This window comes from Fulvia fulva, chromosome 1 (genome assembly GCF_020509005.1).
Source record: "Fulvia fulva chromosome 1, complete sequence".
NCBI classification, from domain to species: Eukaryota; Fungi; Ascomycota; class Dothideomycetes; order Mycosphaerellales; family Mycosphaerellaceae; genus Fulvia; species Fulvia fulva.
This window is the reverse complement of record NC_063012.1, coordinates 6,027,375-6,044,323: the sequence shown is the minus strand read 5'-3', so window position 1 is coordinate 6,044,323 and position 16,949 is coordinate 6,027,375. Positions and strand designations below refer to the sequence as shown.

The following is a 16,949-nucleotide window of genomic DNA, read 5'->3' as shown; positions in this document are numbered from 1 at the left end:
GTCGAGACTCTCGCAGGCGCTGGATCACATGCGTGGCCGTGCCACATGATTGCCGCGACTTGTGTCCGCCCGGTCACTCGAACATGAATTCCGCTTCGGAGCAGCAACCTCAGAGCTGCGATTGCGGTGCTGCTGCGGACGGCCGACGACGACCTTCTCCGACACATGCTATATTCCATGTGCTGTTGCAATCATCTGCTCTCGACACGCTTGCTTGATGTTCACGTTGACCACGTGCCGTGTGCAGCGTCAGAGTCTGCCATTCGCCACACGCGTCACTGTCGCCCCAGGGAGGCACCACCCATGCACCGTGGGGGCAATTTACATACATTCCATTCTTGCAAGCGTGACCGACATTGATACGATACCACTTCTTTGCAAGAATGGGCGAGACACCCAAGTCTGCCAAGGACTTGAAGGTGCGCAATGTCAGCCTGCACAGCAGGGGAAAGACGGAGAAGGGCACGCTGTATCTGGCCAGACATCATCTCATCTTCAGCTACCTGCCGAATACCGCGCCCGGCACATCAGCTTCGCAACATGTCGGCGGCAGAGGCTCGTCGAGCCAAGGCACATCAAGTCCCGCGCCGAGCGTCCGGCAGACTACATCGCTGGACGACACCGGCTCGCGCAGAGAGTCGCGTGCAGCGACGGGGGCGACGACGGTGCCAGCCCCGCCGAAAGCGCGTCCCAAGGAGGTCTGGATACCGTACCCTATGATCAACCACTGTCTGCTCCGGCCCAGCCACGCACAAGGCAGAATCTACACCCACGAGGCCTCTCCTGAACAAAGCACCGACTTTGATGATTCGGCATTCCCCCCCGTCTTCGGCACGAATGCATATGCTCGGCCATCCACGGACTCGGCGCATCTTGCGCCGTATTCATCACCCCAGAGGCCCGCTTCGCCTGCCAATAATGCCAGTGGAACATACTCAAATGACCGTGGCAGGGCACCTGCTATTCGCATCCGGAAAAGAGACTTTCAAATGATGGCTTTTCACATTCACCCTTCGGCTTCGGACAATTCGCCAGATGACACTGCACGAGAGGTCTTCTATTGCTTACGGGCTCGCTGTTGCATCGATAATGTTCGGGACATGCACGCCTTCCATTTCACGGCGCCGCAGCAAGAGGCCGTCATTGGCACACCTCGATTTGATGTCAGGCGAGAGTTCTCGCGAATGGGCATTGGCGGCAAGGCAGCAGAAGGACCTGGAAGCGCGTGGCGCATCACCGATATCAACAATGACTATGAATACTCGCCGACATACCCTAATGTGCTATGTGTGCCTCGCACAGTCAGTGACAACATCCTGAAGTACGGTGGCTCCTATCGCTCGAAATGCCGAATACCTGCTCTGACATATCTCCACCCAAACGGCGGGAGTATTACTCGATCCTCTCAGCCCATGTGCGGTATACAGAGCAAACGCAATGCACAAGACGAGCGATTAGTCTCGGCGATCTTTTCCAGCCACTCACCTCCGCTTCTACCTTCTACAGAAATAGCGACGCAGGCTCCCACAGCTACATCATCCGCGACCGCGTCCCAGGATGCGGACGCCACGTTCCAACAGTCCCGAGACATGGACGGCCAATACGACGAGCTTGGGCTTGATGAGTTTACTGCTGATGAACGGGAAAGCTCTCGACCAAAAGTATACGGGAGCACGAGGAGCAACCTGATAGTTGACGCTCGACCGAGAATGAACGCACTTGCAAATCGGGCTACGGGCGGCGGTATCGAGGATGTGGCTAATTACAGTGGACCACCCGGCACTGTGGTCGAGCGAGTATTTCTGCACATTGCCAACATACATGCCATGCGAAAGTCGCTAGATAAGATCATAGAGAGCTTCGCGAACTCCGACTACCTGGACATGCGGCCGAATCAAGAGCTGCTGCGAAATTCGGGCTGGCTTGCACATATCGCGAATATGCTGGCTGGCGCTGAAATGGTGGCGAAAAGAGTCGGTCTGGGTGGGAGTCACGTCTTAGTGCACTGTTCGGATGGCTGGGACCGGACCCCACAGATCGCTGCACTGGCAGAACTGATGCTAGATCCATACTATCGTTCCCTACAGGGATTCGTTACTCTCATACAGAAAGACTTTCTGTCATTCGGACACAAGTTCAACCACCGGCACGGTATTCAAGGCACCGAGAAATGGTTCGACATTGAAAATGAGAGAGTCGCACCTTCCCGGACCAAGGATGCAGGCAGTGCTGATTCGAAAGGCTTGAATGCTATTGGCACCAAAGCGTTGTCTGGAGCCAAGAACTGGTTTGATAAGAACAGAGGCAGCCTGTTCGGCCCGCAACTAGATGGCAAGAGTGATACTGGATCAAGACCGCCCTCACCGCCACCTAACACAATACTCCATTCTACGCCTACTGCCACCACGGAAAGGGACCGGGAGCACAGAACTGACACGAAGGAGATTGCGCCAATTTTCCACCAATTCCTGGACGCCGTCTTCCAATTACAGTATCAGTTTCCCGCAGCTTTCGAGTTCAATGAACGCTTCTTGAAGAGACTTTTCTACCAAGCGCATTCCGGTCAATACGGTGAATTCTTGTTCAACAACGAAAAGGAGAGAGCGGAACACGAAGAGCAGTTCCCCTCTGTGTGGGCACATTTTCTCTCAAGAAGAGCGGAGTTCGTAAATTCTGATTACGTTCCGAAGACAGACGATCCACTCCTCTTTCCTCGGCGACAAGCTGACGAGATAGAAGTGAGATGGTGGTCGGGGCTCTTTAGCCGCAAAGACGAAGAGATGAACACACCGCGCGCTCTTGCTCCGCCTGACATTGATGCCAACAACGGCATCTCTCCACTCAGCTTGCAGCCGTCTACAGCATCTCTCGATGACGGCACTACTACTGAATCGGCGAAGCTTGTACCTCCAGTCGAGAGCGGAAGTGCTATCAATGAGGCGAAAAGCGTACCAAGTTTTGATTCCATGAGGGACGGCCTCAAGTCTGCTTTTGCCTCCTTCCAGACGGGGTCCGATGACCGAGGAGAAGAACATGCTGCTGTGGCGCCCATCACAAGCTCGAACGAGAAAGCAGTGCGGCCAAGTCTTGAGCCGCGTGATACAGACGTGACTGTCCTGGCCAAGTATGCCGCCATATCAGATTCTTCTGCAGCATCAACGACTGGCAGCTCGCATGTCGCGCGCAAAGATCAGATGGATGTCGAGGATGGTGATCCGCTGGGCGTGTCTGCGGGCAACAAGATGCGAGAGAGCTCCAGTAGCAAGCTGGACCCCGGGACATTCGCTCGACAGAGCGCATACAGCGACAGTCGATAGCACCACTGTGTGCTTTGCTGGAAACAATGCAAAGTAAAGATCATTCTTTGTATTTACATGGGTATCTCAGTTTCAGTAGTACAGCGTACACAATGGTGCGCTCCTGTACATAGTTTCCCTCTCATTGAGGTGCAGCAGTGGGCTGGCGGGCTTCTTCCGACGGTGTGGCTACCATTTGCTCCCTCCGCACTTTCTGCCTCATCCAAAGCCCTGCGCCAAAACCAGTCACCATGCCGCCCAAATGACCAACATGGTCAATGGCAGTCGGCAATCTTCTGACAATGGCAATCGCTTCAAGGGAACCAAATAGTGCAAGGAAGACCCATGCTGCGATTGGTACATCGTAACCAAACACGCTAATCGTGCTGTTCGGTCTAAGAGTGCATAGCGCGGCAAATACGCCCAGTACGGAGCCAGAGCAGCCAAATATGTAGGCCGTCCATTGCTGTCGAAGGACGTTGACTGCGAGGGAAGCGAATGCACCTGCCGTGCCCGTGGCTAGGAAGATTGCTAAGAAGGTGCCTCGGCCAACATTTTCGTGAAGTGAAAGACCTATGAACCAGAGCGTCAACAGATTCCACCCCAAATGCGCAACTGTGTCATGACGGAATATTGCTCCAATGACGCTGAGCGAGTTGGGATATGCGGTGACCAACGTCATGTACTTGCTGTACGCACGCCACAAAGGCGGCATGCGGCCCATGATGAAACCTGCTACGAGGACGCCGGTAACAGCCCATAGTGTTGCCGCAGAAGGTGCTGTATCTGGCCAGACGCGCGCGGATTTGGGAGGTGGTGTGTAGTTCTCGCTGAGATAGTAGCAGCCGGCGAGGACAAGGAGGGTCACTAGAAATGGGCCTCCTAGGCGTTGGAGGAGGCTGAGTTGGGGAACGGAGAGGCCTTTGATGACTTCAGCTTGTTCTTCGTAGTATTTTACCCATGGCTTTCGCTTGACAGGCTGCAGCCAGGCCTTGGGGGCCGGTGGGCGGATGTTGACGCCGCCTGCTGGAGCTCGGATGATGTCGACTTGTTTGGTTGCCATGTTGGTACGGGCTTGTATGGTCGGTTGCACACCTGCGCCGAGCTCGAGAGGACCCCGATTGGAGTGGAGGGCGGCGGCTCTGCTATGATCTTGTTGTACAGCACGCCGCTCTTGCTCTTTCTCCCAGGCAGCTTCCTTCTCTTCCCTCATCCTCTGAAGCTGACTTGGCGCGTAAGGAGAGTCTTCTTGCGCCTGCTCCTGCTCCTGCTCCTCCTCTGGGGCGGCCTTGTAGATGCCTAGCTTGACGGCGCGTGCCTGGATCTCTTCCTGCAGCCGTTGTGATTCCTCTTCTGCCCAGCTTTGACCAGCCGCAGACTCATCCACGTCGGGTACTATCACTCGAACGTATTGCAGACCTTTTAATGCCCAGTCTCGATGCACACCACTGTCGTTAGGAAAGTCCAGGCCAACATCGATCAATGCCCCCGACATTCGGCGCCAATGCATTACCGAGAGAATGTAGTTGCCGGTATCAGCATCGACCTCTTCGCCGTTGAAGACGGCGTTGATTTCTGGCTGGCTCAGCTCACCATTCGGCAATGGCATCCCGCCTGCAGGGTCGTAGTCTCGCCATGTCAAAGCTTCTTCTTCTTCTTCTTCTTCTTCTCCTCCGGCGGGCACTCCTTCCGTATGCGAAGCCACTGTCGGCGCGGCCTGGAGCCTGGCGTCGTTCCGCGCTTCTGCCGTGCGAGACGCGATCTTAGGATTCGACTTGGGTGCTGATGGCGTGCGGTTGTTCCTTGACTTGGCTGCTACCGCAGATGTCGCTGTGAAAGAGCGATCTTGCTTCACAGCACACGCCATCTCCTTCGTGACCCATCTCGACCGAGCTCGTGCGCACGATGGTATGGCGAGCGTCAGAGACGAGTGCTGCTTTGCATAGCTGTGGAAGAGATGCAGCAGAGGCGTGCCTCGCGTGTTCGATCGTACGGCGGCGCATGGCGTTCGGAGTGCTATCGTCGTCCACACATTATTCATCCTTGCTGTCCACGCTACAGTCGCCACGCCAACATGCTATACGAAGACATTCAATGTCTTGATGATACTCCTTGACGACACCTCAATGGAGACATGAACAGTCCTTCGATGACCTCGAGTCGATGTTTTTGGCTGCACCGCGGAACGGACGCCGCACGCCCCACCCTTGCGAGATCGCTCGAGCATGTGAAGGACAAGTTGGAACCTGCGGATTATCTGATCACACATCTTGTGTCCTCTACAAGTCTTTGGTCGGGAACACAGTACTCGCATCACATACTCTTTTCTTCAGAACCACCACAAATCCAGCAGGACCACCGCAAAACACGATGAATTGGCAACCAACAGACAACCCAAATCTCCCCGCCGATGCATTCCAAGTCTCCCCAGCCTCGCAACCAATCTCACCAGCACTCTTCGCCGAAGCCATCCAAGAACTCCCACTAGACACTCTCTACGCCAAGGCCGCCGAGCTGCAGAACAGCATATCCCACTTGCTGGACTCCAACATCCAAATGAAACCATTCGCGGACGAAGGCGACTCGGACTGCAAAGAAGCAATAGAGGAGAACGATGTGGTGATCAAGAGGTTCGAGGAGCGCATGGAGCTGTGTAAGAAGGAGGCTCAGGAGAGAGGCTTGGGCTGGAGCGCTCACGGAAGTAACACGGAGGAGGCGCCGAAGGCTAATGGACATGCTGATGGGCAGGTCAATGGCAGTGCGAGTGCTGCGGAGAGGGATGCGACGCGGACGAGGCAGACAAGCGGGAGATTGACAGACGAGGAGATACGGCGGCAGATGGATGCGTTGGTAGGGGAGGATGAGGAAGATGGGGTGCATCTGTGAGGTGTCAGATTCGAGAAGACAAGAAGTTGCAAAGATAAGGGCTGGCACGTGAAGAGTGTGCGCTGCAACGAGTCGAACACAGGACACAGTGGGTGAGCTTGAAAGCCCTTGACGGATGTCACGCTCAGAAATGCTGTGGCTCGACCGGCCAGACAGCAAGTCGTACGTCGGAACGATTTGACATGGGATGCACGGCGTTCTCGAAACGAGCGTGGGCGTAGGTCGATGGTGTCTAGACTTCCAGACATGTGCTGCTTCATCTTCGAGCTTAGCACGAACAGGAGATTGCAGGAATCAAGCCAGCAGGTCTATGCTGTGAGATAGAAGAGTGAAGCAGAAGCATATTGAGGGCGACATGGTGGCGTTGCTTTGCATGAAACTGCCAATTCTTCCATGCCTCAGCTTTCGAGTGCGTGGGATGTGGTCGTAGAGTGGCAAGTGGAAACGCTGTGTCTCAATGCACGTTGCTTCCTGCAACACGCTTCACGCGGGGCCAAGTTGTGTAGCACATGTATTTCTCCATTGCTCGCACGAGGTTGAAGGAGGAAGCGGTGATTTCGGGGAGGGGGGGTGGGTGATGCCTGCTACGTGATGTCCTTGCGGCGCCTGCTCTCACGCAAACGATACTGTCGACGTTGTGCACTACTGTGTATGATTTGGGAACGAGGGTCACGAGAAGACGCGGCAGGCACACAACAGAAAGTGGCGTTCTGCTGTGATTGGACGATGGGGCGCTGCTGTTCGGTGTTCCTGAATCCTGACGCTTGCTGGGCAGGCGCGCAAGCGAGAACCTTGTAACACACTAACACGACCATGCTCCTCGCCCCACCAGACAGACAGCTCTGCCAGGTGCCTGCGTCTCCTGAAGACGACGCTCCCGCGCTCTGTAGTTTCATCAGCCGCACTGCCTGCACAGCGAGCAATCGCAATTGCAATTGCAAGAGCGTTGACGACACGCTGCGTGGCCGTCTCTGCAGCCAGCGTCACAGTCGAACGTCTGGTGGAAGGCGGCCAGATTCGAGGAATTAAATGTACCAAGGTACAGCAGGAGCAGTGTCGTCGGTAGCGTGCCATCTGGCAGTGCGTGGAGCATTGCGTGGGCGTCTCCATCTCGAAACGATCATCGACATGACACAGACGCTTGGCCTCGCATGGATAAGCAACGGTAGAACGGTGGTATCCACATCGCAATCTCTGTCGCTTCATTCTCCATCAACATCAATCAACCTGGCACCAGCAGTGCACGCCACCTTTACACCTCACCCTCCACCCTCCACACCCTCCACACCCTCCACACCCTTCACACCCTTCACACCCGACATGTCGACCATCCTTCACGCCTGATCCCCCGACTTCCACCACGGCATCGCTCCCTCACGCTCTTTCACCGCGCCCGTGAGCAGGAAGATCGAGGCGACGCAAAGCACTGGCAGGCTTCCAAGCACCACGACACGGCACCACACCACACCACACCACACTCATTCACTGTTTGGCGACACCCTCCTGCACAAACGACGCTGCCTGATTCACACACGACACGGCGACAACAACACCAACCACCGTCCTCACCTAACACTCGAGTCTACTGGCTAGACTCACCACATTCGCTATACCATACACTGCATTGCAACTTTCTACGGCATACTGCAACTCGTGCCGGCACGACCCAGGCATAACCTTCTTCGACAGCTCACGTCAACAAACTCTGCGCGACACGTCTCGACAGAGCAGATCATCAGCGTCCCGAGCTTGGACTGCGACCATTCACACATTACCTCCCGCAATCACAATGCATTCGTGGACATGGGTGCTGCTGGCGGCAGCAATGCCATATGCCAGAGCAGAAAGGGACGATACTGCGGAGAAGGCAGCCGCACTCCTCAATGACAAGACGGTCAAATACATCGGCTGGACATGGGGCATGATCATCGCCATCGTACTCATCTACCGCTGGACCCTACACCTGCTGCAACACATTCGCAAGCTGGCCAACTTGTACCACGGAACCAGCAGCGATGGCAGACAACGCTACTTCAGCATACCGGACGACCGATGGGCCAAGTTCAAGCGTCACTGGCTATCTGCACCGCTCCTCAGTAAGCGTCACAACCGCGAGTTCAAGCTTTCGGCCGCCATGAACGTTGGTACCCTCCCAGGCCGTATGCAAACCTTCTTCCTGCTTGGATACTTCGCCTTGAACGTCGTCTTCACCGTTTGGAAGATCGATTGGACTTCCAAGGGCTTCATGTCCGCCGGACTGAGCCGGACTGGTATCTTGGCCACCATCAACATGGTGCCACTCTTCCTCCTCGCCGGACGAAACAACCCTCTCATTTCCTTGCTGGGCATCAGCTTCAACGACTTCAACATGATCCACCGATGGATCGGTCGAATCGTTGTTTTCGAAGCCGTCGCTCATGCTTCGTTCTGGTTCTGTGGCAAGGTCGCCAAGTTGGGATCAGAGAAGGGTCTTCAGGCGATTGCGAACTCCATGGCTAACAGTACATTCATCCTGTCCGGAACCATTGGGTTCTGCACTTTCTGCGCCCTGCTGCTACAGTCTCCCTCCATCATCCGCCATGCATTCTACGAGACATTCTTGCACCTACACATCGCGCTTGCTATCACTGCAGTCGTTGCTGTATGGATGCATCTCGATGGTATGCCCGCGCAGCTTATGCTCTTCGGTGCTCTCGTCTGCTGGATCTTCGAGCGTCTGGTCCGTGTCTGGCTCATCGTGACCAACAACTTCGGCCGCAAAGGCCGCACCAAGGCTGAAGTCGAGGCGCTGCCTGGCGACTCTATGCGTGTCACTTTGCGACCCTCGAAGACCTGGAAGTTCAGACCTGGACAGCATGTCTACTTGTACATCCCCAGCATTGGCATGTGGACCAGTCATCCATTCTCCCTGGCTTGGAGCGAGGATGGGACAGATCTTGCCAACGAAAAGGCACTGCCCATGGCACGGCAAGATATTCTTGCAGCCAAGGCCACCTCCATATCTCTAATTATCCGTCGTCGAACCGGCTTCACGGACACCTTGTACAAGAAAGCCGAACAATGCAAGTCTGGACCCCTTACCACAACCGCGTACGTCGAGGGCCCTTACGGACACGAGAGCTTCCAGTCATATGGCACCGTGATGCTCTTCGCTGCTGGAGTCGGAATCACGCACCAAGTTCCTCACGTGCGCGACCTTGTCGCTGCTTACAACAAGGGAACAGGTGCAACTCGCAAAGTCGTCCTGGTCTGGGTCATTCAGTCACCTGAGCACCTCGAGTGGATCAGACCATGGATGACACAAATCCTCGGCATGGAGAAGCGTCGCGACATTCTCAAGATCCTGCTGTTCGTTACACGACCTCGTAGCACCAAGGAGATTCAGTCTCCTAGCGCGTCCGTGCAAATGTTCCCTGGAAAGCCAGACGTCGGTGCTCTCATCGGCAAGGAACAAGAGAAGCAAGTCGGCGCGATGGCTATCAGTGTGTGTGGTACGGGCAGTCTGAGCGACGATGTTCGAAGAGGCATGCGCGATCGCTGTGAACAAACGGAGATTGACTTCTTCGAGGAGGCATTCTCATGGTAGTCACATGTACAGGCTATGGCGTTACGAGTCTCACGAGTACACGGAGTAGGAGCTTTTCGGTGCTGGGCGCTATGTAGCGATCATCGGGCAACCCTCGTTTCTTTTTCCTTCGTGTATAGGATAAACATATAGCATGTAGGCTCGGCTATGAAGCCGCCGAACAACAAAAGGCGCAACGAGGGCTGTTGTGATCCATGCCTGATGATAGCATCAAGGGCTCTTTTTCTGGCCTACCACGACGTGCATCTGAGTAAAGTCGCCACCCTCGCACCTGCCCAACGTTTCTGCAACATTCTCCTTCAATCCGGATATGGCCTCAGCACTCTTGCCCTTCGAGCAGAACCTCTCCAGCAGGTCTTGATGTGCCTTGATCGTTTGCTGCAGATCTGTACCAGCTTCATCAACGACGGGACCTCTCAGCGGAATCCTGTACACAACATCCCTCACACCCTCCAATCCAGCCTCTTTGAACAGCCCCGCAAGCCTCTCGCCACATCTCACATCTATTCCCATTCCCTTGGCACCCTTCTCTGCCTCCGTCAACCACATCCAACCCTCACTCAGACTACTCCCCTCCTCGATCCCGTCCCTCCCCTGTCCCGCAAACACCTCCAACCCCAACTCTTGCATTTCAACCATACCGCCCTCCCCAAGCAACCCTACCACCATTCTAATATGCTCCTCCCACCCTTCCACCGAACACATCCCGCCCCGCTGGAAAATGTAATCAAACGTCCCCGGCCAGAAGAGCATATCCTCCCGTTCCACGAGTTCCTCCAGCGTGGCTTTGATGTACATGAGATTGGACAGTCGACCGTGACGGGAGGCATCCACGGATTTGGGGGAGATGCCGATTACCTGAGCGGCTGTAAATTTTTTGGCGAGCTGGTGGGTTAGATCGCCTGTACCGCAGGATATGTGGAGAACCTTTTGGGGAGAGGGAGGAGTTGCGTGGAAGGAGCTTGGAATGTGCTTGCTGAGGAAGAGGTTGGCGTCGGGTGCGAGGTGGTTCATGGTGATGTGTAGCGATACTGGTGGGCTGGTGATTTTCAGTGAATTCAGTCAATGTTGTCCGATACTGTGAGGTGTCCCAAATTTAATCTACCCCGCTCGAGGTGGAATTGCCTGGTCGCCTAGACTTTTTGTGTTGTTGGCTGATGCAGCTCCGGGTTTTTCTGGGGGCCAGAAGTGAGGATACGAAATTTTCCCTTTGGTTTGATATGTCTGTCAAAAAGTTGCTATCATGCGACCATAACATTGACACGCAAGAGTGGATTGAGCTGTTGAAACCTGGTTGCAAGATATCAGAGCCGTCTAATCGACTGCTATCTTCGTGTAACGGCTCCTCACTACGTGCTCATGGAGAAGTGGTGTTGGCGGAGCCTGAAATCTCCGTCAGTTTTAACTCAGCTCATTCAATGTTAACGCGACGGTGACCTTTAGGGCGCGGCGGTCTTGTTCTACATCGACGATTACCGCTTCGATATGAGTCGAAACTCGTATCCTTGTGTGCGTGCTTGTCTGAGAGATACAATCTTGGTCGTGAACCGCTCTCAATTGATGTCCGCAGTGACCAATAGGCTCCGTGGTCTCCATGTCCCACTAGTGTGTGCTTTGCACAGCGGGGCACTCTCTGAGCTGGCAGAGAGGTGCGGTAGCGGGTCCAATGGACGGCAGACCTGATCAGACCAAGGAGACTTGATACAATGAGGACGATGGTGTGATTGGAGAGCAGTGTAAACGCCTTCCGCCGACTGTTGTGATGGGCGTATGCGGCGAAGGATGGCTTGCATTGTCTTTCCTGAGGGCAACAGAGGTTCATGCTTGGGTATTCAGCTGTTTTATTGGCGAAGGTGAGATCCAGTGAAGCATGTCATGATGTCTGGTATTGGGATCAGCTACGTGTAGTCACCCACAGGCTGCCAGAAGCAGGCAATAGGTTGTGGCTAAGCCGTAGCTCCGACACGACTCGTGCAGAAACATACACGTGCACGTGGGCCGTTAGGACCCTGCGCGTGGTTGTTGAAAGTGGACACTGCGAACACGAGCGGACTTCTGAGCAGGTTGCCATCAGCTTACTCTGTCGAGCCCGAGGCATTGCGGCAGGGGCAGCAACCAGCCGGGCGGGCTGTAATCGAGCTCAGATCTGAGCTCGACCATGTTGGGGATAGTTCTCACTGTGTCGCTTCATTTCGTGTGACGAGTCTTACCCTCAGAATTCCGTCAGTCAGACGTGTCCAGAGTTTTCCCCCAGGTGGCCGGCCCACACTGCCCGCAAGATGGAGAGTGGGTCGCCGGACAGTGCCCTGTTGAGCGTGGGCTCTTCAGGCCTCGGGATGGGAGTTCCATGTTGCTGGTCTTCAGACGTGCCTCTCGCACACACGACACGGCGTGCTATGGAGGTCTGAATAGACGTGACTGATGGGCTCCAAGCTTCCCAAGCTTCGCATAAGAGATGCATCGAGCAGGGCTATGTCGGCCAAGCGAGCAGACGAAAGCTTGTGTGCGCAGAGATGTCGCGCCACGTGAGCCTTGTCGCTGGCTTGTGGTACATACAGTATTGTCTCACACCCGAACATGCCGCGCGCGGAGGAAGCGGTGATGGTTGCTGAGGGTGAGAGCGGTGGGAGGTGGCCTTCGAAGATGATGCCCTTCAGGACGTTGATTGGTAACGTGCGCGGCGGCATGTGTCGGCGGATGAGATGAAGTCTGCTGGCGCAGAAGCAACCGAGGAAGGCACAGAGTTCCGACACCAAGCTGCAAGGCGAGCAAGGGTGGTGAAGGCAAGGGAAGATGAGAGAAGGGAAGGATGCTGGCGTGCAGTAGAACTAGTGGGTGGCGGGCCGACTCGATCGCCGCCGCTACGCTGCTACGACAGCCAACTCCTCCAGCACGTTTCCTCGCACTGCTGTTTGATTCGCTGCGCTGGACCTCATTCGCCCATTCTCGTGAGGCTCGTCTTTGGCCGTCGTTCGCTTGCGCCACGCTGCGAGCACACGTCTGTATCCCGGGATCTGCAGGAGCAGTTGCGTGGGCGCGGCGCAATCGCAGCGCATAGCGTCATGGCTAGCATTTCCATCTCCGTGCGATGGAACCGTTGCTGTGTCTTCGGGGCCACCGGCAAATGGAAGCATGTGGGCACTGGGCACTGGGCACTACTGCTGGAGCGAGGCAGCCAACGGCAACGAGCTGAACGCTGCTGTCGCGTGGCCATCATTTGCCAGCAGCTAGTAATGGTAGTGGGAGGGCTACTGTAAGAGTTTTCCCCAGCGCTCAACGCGCGCTGAGAATCCACTCCACATACATATCATACCCTTGGCCTTGGGACCATTGTTCTGGAGAGCCCCCCCCCCCCGCGCAGGCCCTTATAAGGCAGCTGAAGAAAACTCTAAGTCTTTGCTCTTGCCAGCTTCCCTGGTCCAACACATCCAGCAACGGCAGCCACAGCCACTTCTTCTTGCTTCGCGCGACTTCATCATCAGCTCAACGACGCTGCAGCGGTGGCTACATGTACATCGTCAGAGCATACCACACCACACCACAGAACCGTGTTGCATCCATACGGAGCCCGCAATATTAGCCACGAGCATCAAGCTCTTTCCGCTGCATCCGACTACCAGCCCGGCGTGCGTACAGCACCGACACCCAACGTGCTGTGCCGTACACACTCAGCCATTCAACGCTTGCTTGCGCACAACGTGCTGGCTCGCTAACGGCTGAGCACTCCGGGTGCAGCGACACCTACGCACCAGGATTTGACCTGCATCTTAGATCGATCGGGTGTTGCTTCCATCTCGCTAAATAACGCCGAACACCTCTGGGCGCTGTCGTGCTTTAAAGCTTGTCACGCCCAGCTGCTCGACGCCTTGCTTCGGTTGACTACGTAACTATCAACACCTACATCACGACATCGAACGGGGTCACCATGGGAGACTCATCGATGCGTGACTACGGCTTGGCCGCACCTCATGGACCCAACACAACTGGCCACCATGTCGCGACCGCAGACCTTGGCGACATGAACAACGACGAGGCGTCCGTCTTCCGATCGCTGCTCTTGCCTGACGACAGCTACGACGAGGACGGTACCTACTGGGCCGACATGAAGCTCGGCAAGCGCATCAACTTCATCCGCAAGGTTGACAACGAAGAGGCCAAGAAGGAGCTCAAGTCGATTGGCCGCATGATCAAGGCCGATCCTCTTTCCCCCGTCAGCTTCTACTTCAGGAATATGGTCATCCCTGGTATGGGTCTGCTTCTCGAAGGGTACGATGCATCAGCTCTTTTTCCTGACGACTTTGCTAACAAAGCTCCAGTTATGTTCTCTTCTCCATCGGTAACGTCAAGCCACTCTTCCAAAGCGCTTTCCCAGACTGTTGGGACAACCACACTGTTTGTAACAAGACCTGGATTCAAGCCGTCGACTACCTCGAGATTTGTGGAATTATCGTCGGCCAAATCCTCGTCGGTGTTATCGGAGACTGGCTTGGACGTCGATGGGGTTTGATCCAGGATGCTGTCATTATGTTCTTGGGTCTCGTTATGCTGACTGCCTCGTGGGGCGTCACATTGAGTAGGTCGATGACACCAATTGCTGCAGTCGCGTGAGCTAACGTTCTTCTTCACAGACGGCTGGGTCATCTGCTACGTTTGGTCTCTGTTCTTCTACGGTGTCGGTGTCGGGGGTGAATACCCCATGACTGCCACCTCTGGAATGGAGAACGCCGTTGGCTCTAGCAAGATCTCAACCCGCGAGGACCGTTTGCACCGTGGTCGCAAGGTCACCTCGGCTTTCCTTATGCAAGGCTGGGGTCAGTGGTTCAACCAAGTTATCCTCATCCTTTTGCTCCTCATCTTCCACGGCGGTTCTTCAAGCGCACCATACGGCAAGACACTCGCACAGTGGACTTACCGTGTCTCGTTTGCCATTCCAGCAGTCGGTACTCTCTGGCTTGTCTACTACCGTACCTACAAGATGCGATCCGCTTCGAAGCAACTCCAGGCGGCCAAAAAGAAGTCTTCCGTTACTGGCTACGATGTCAAATCCTTAAAAATGACCTTCCAGTTCTTCGGCGGTCGTGTCCTTGCGACTGCAGGAGCCTGGTACGCGAACGACATCTTCTTCTACGGTAACAAGCTCTTCCAGAGCGAGTTCATCTCGACCATATCTGGGGACGACGCCTCGATCATGGTCAACTGGCTCTGGAATTTGCTCAACATTGGTGTCTCGCTTGTCGGATACTACCTCGCATCGTTCTTAATCGACCACAAGCTTTACGGCCGCAAATGGATGCAAATTGTTGGATTCTTGGGCGATTTCATCTGCTTCATCATTCCAGCATTCAACTATTCATACTACGCCGAGGGCGCTGGTGTCCACAAGTTCATGGCCATGTACTTCTTGTCATCCTTCTTCAACCAGTTCGGGCCCAACTCTGTCACCTTCTTGGTTGCCGCAGAGGTGTTCCCCACACCTGTACGTGCGTCTGCACACGGATTTTCCGCTGCTTGGGGTAAGCTCGGTGCTCTCACCGCGGCTGTGCTGTACAATTACATCGACATCCCGATGCGTTTCCTGGTCGTGCCATGGTTTGGTCTCGCTGGCGCCATCCTCACCTGGGTCTTCCTTCCAGATACCACTGGTCTCGACCTGAAGGAGCAAGAACGCAGATGGGCATACATTCGCGCTGGACGCGACGAGGAGTACTGCGGTGTCGCCGTCCACCCACAACATCTGTCTCTCTGGGAACGCATGTGGGGTCTCGGCAAGCGGTACAACGCTGAAAAGGATTACGAGCAGAGAGTCGAGGAAATGCGCGCTGATTGGGAAGCAGCTATGGCCGCCAGGGCTGAGAAGGAAGAGGCTGTTGCCGATGATGACTGGAGCGATGAAGTGAGCACATTCTTCGAGCGAACTCGCGGTAAGAAAGGTGTCTCAACGTTCAAGCCAGGCGATGGCGACATAAGTGGGCCATCTAGTGGCTCGATTGAAGAAGAGAAGGCATCGGAGAAGATCAATGGTCAATAGCACGCGTGTAATCACTAGAGTGTACGACAGATAATTGGCACAGCATAGAGACGGCCAAGCTCGTATCTTACCAACTCTGCAGTTCGTGCTCTCCAATCTCGAGACCTAATTGCGCACTACGTCTCGCGTTGGAGCCGCAGACAACCGGACGATATACAAGAGTACACGTTGACAAGCAGACTGCCGCAGAAGGGCCACCAGGCGGTATCATGCATACTGCCATAGTCTCGACATTCTCACGTATCTGCATCTGGCAAGCAGACTCGACAACGCAACTAGCGGCCTGACAACATGTCATATGCTCTCTACCTCAATGATGGATTATGCCGCCGCCCTTTCCTTTCTCCCACCCTTGTATACTCTCCTCTATATTCATCCAATACCGCAGCTTTATCGCTTCTCTCGCCGCCTTGTCCATTTCCTCCTGCGCAAAAGCCTCGGATAGTATCGCTACACTCTTGTCTATCCGCTCGCTGTTCTCTGCACGGATGTCTATCAGATCTTCCTCGTTCTCTGCCTCTTCGACAGCCTCCCGCGCTTCCATGACCTCCATCAACAGTTCGCTCTCAGATAGCTTTGCGCTCTCGTCATCAACATCAATCCCGTGCTGTGAAAGGAGGTACTGCGCTCGTTTGAGAGGATCCTGTAACGTTTTGTATGCTTCGTTTATGCGTGCGCTCAAGGCTTCGGCGTGTCGTTTCTGCGATGCTGGGGCCAGGTCGGGATGTGCTTTTGCTTGGAGTTGGAGGAACTCTTTGCGCAGTTGCTTGAGGTCTGGTGTGAAGGTCGCGTGGGGTGGAGGGCCTTGAGGGTATGTCTGCGGGAAGAAGTCGAAGTGCGATTGCGGAACTTCTTGCTGCCGGGCTGTTCGAGAGGTGATGAATGTTCTGCGAGACAATGAGCCAATAGCTCGTGCTACAGGTCTGCTCATGTTGGAGGCTGTGTGTTGTTGCGTGGTGAGCTTTGTGAGCTACATACACCTCGAAGTGCATGTGTTTCGCCTTCAATTGAGCCGAAGTCGAGTTCGGCGTGACATCAGACATCACCGAGGCTCAAGACATCAAATGGCTTCTTCCGATACATGTACTAAATGTCGGTATGTACTGTAGAGGGACACACCTTGATGATACCTTGGTGGAAGACTAGCAGTATA

The 16,949-nt window shown here is 55.0% G+C and overlaps 7 protein-coding genes across 7 annotated transcripts; 4 read left to right on the top strand and 3 right to left on the bottom strand.

Annotated features, from left to right (window-relative positions):
• Positions 1-383: 383 nt before the first annotated feature.
• CLAFUR5_01161 (Phosphoinositide 3-phosphatase) lies at positions 384-3,317 on the top strand (the record flags this gene model as incomplete). Its single annotated transcript, XM_047900309.1, has 1 exon — positions 384-3,317. The coding sequence occupies one exon, from the start codon at positions 384-386 to the stop codon at positions 3,315-3,317; it is 2,934 nt and encodes a 977-aa protein (XP_047756065.1).
• A 121-nt stretch (positions 3,318-3,438) lies between these two features.
• Positions 3,439-5,337, bottom strand: CLAFUR5_01160 (Rhomboid protein 1, mitochondrial; the record flags this gene model as incomplete). Its single annotated transcript, XM_047900308.1, has 1 exon — positions 3,439-5,337. The coding sequence occupies one exon, from the start codon at positions 5,335-5,337 to the stop codon at positions 3,439-3,441; it is 1,899 nt and encodes a 632-aa protein (XP_047756064.1).
• Positions 5,338-5,666: 329 nt separating this feature from the next.
• CLAFUR5_01159 (uncharacterized protein) lies at positions 5,667-6,182 on the top strand (the record flags this gene model as incomplete). The annotated part of the gene is made up of 1 exon (XM_047900307.1): positions 5,667-6,182. One exon carries the CDS (start codon positions 5,667-5,669, stop codon positions 6,180-6,182), a length of 516 nt encoding a protein of 171 aa, XP_047756476.1.
• Positions 6,183-7,971: 1,789 nt separating this feature from the next.
• On the top strand, positions 7,972-9,768 carry CLAFUR5_01158 (Ferric reductase transmembrane component 3; the record flags this gene model as incomplete). The annotated part of the gene is made up of 1 exon (XM_047900306.1): positions 7,972-9,768. One exon carries the CDS (start codon positions 7,972-7,974, stop codon positions 9,766-9,768), a length of 1,797 nt encoding a protein of 598 aa, XP_047757390.1.
• Positions 9,769-9,978: 210 nt separating this feature from the next.
• On the bottom strand, positions 9,979-10,782 carry CLAFUR5_01157 (uncharacterized protein; the record flags this gene model as incomplete). The annotated part of the gene is made up of 1 exon (XM_047900305.1): positions 9,979-10,782. One exon carries the CDS (start codon positions 10,780-10,782, stop codon positions 9,979-9,981), a length of 804 nt encoding a protein of 267 aa, XP_047756489.1.
• A 2,911-nt stretch (positions 10,783-13,693) lies between these two features.
• Positions 13,694-15,796, top strand: CLAFUR5_01156 (Putative inorganic phosphate transporter; the record flags this gene model as incomplete). Its single annotated transcript, XM_047900304.1, has 3 exons — positions 13,694-14,034; positions 14,085-14,341; positions 14,397-15,796. The coding sequence occupies 3 exons, from the start codon at positions 13,694-13,696 to the stop codon at positions 15,794-15,796; spliced, it is 1,998 nt and encodes a 665-aa protein (XP_047756490.1).
• A 310-nt stretch (positions 15,797-16,106) lies between these two features.
• On the bottom strand, positions 16,107-16,727 carry CLAFUR5_01155 (J-type co-chaperone JAC1, mitochondrial; the record flags this gene model as incomplete). Its single annotated transcript, XM_047900303.1, has 1 exon — positions 16,107-16,727. The coding sequence occupies one exon, from the start codon at positions 16,725-16,727 to the stop codon at positions 16,107-16,109; it is 621 nt and encodes a 206-aa protein (XP_047757310.1).
• Between the last annotated feature and the right edge of the window lie 222 nt (positions 16,728-16,949).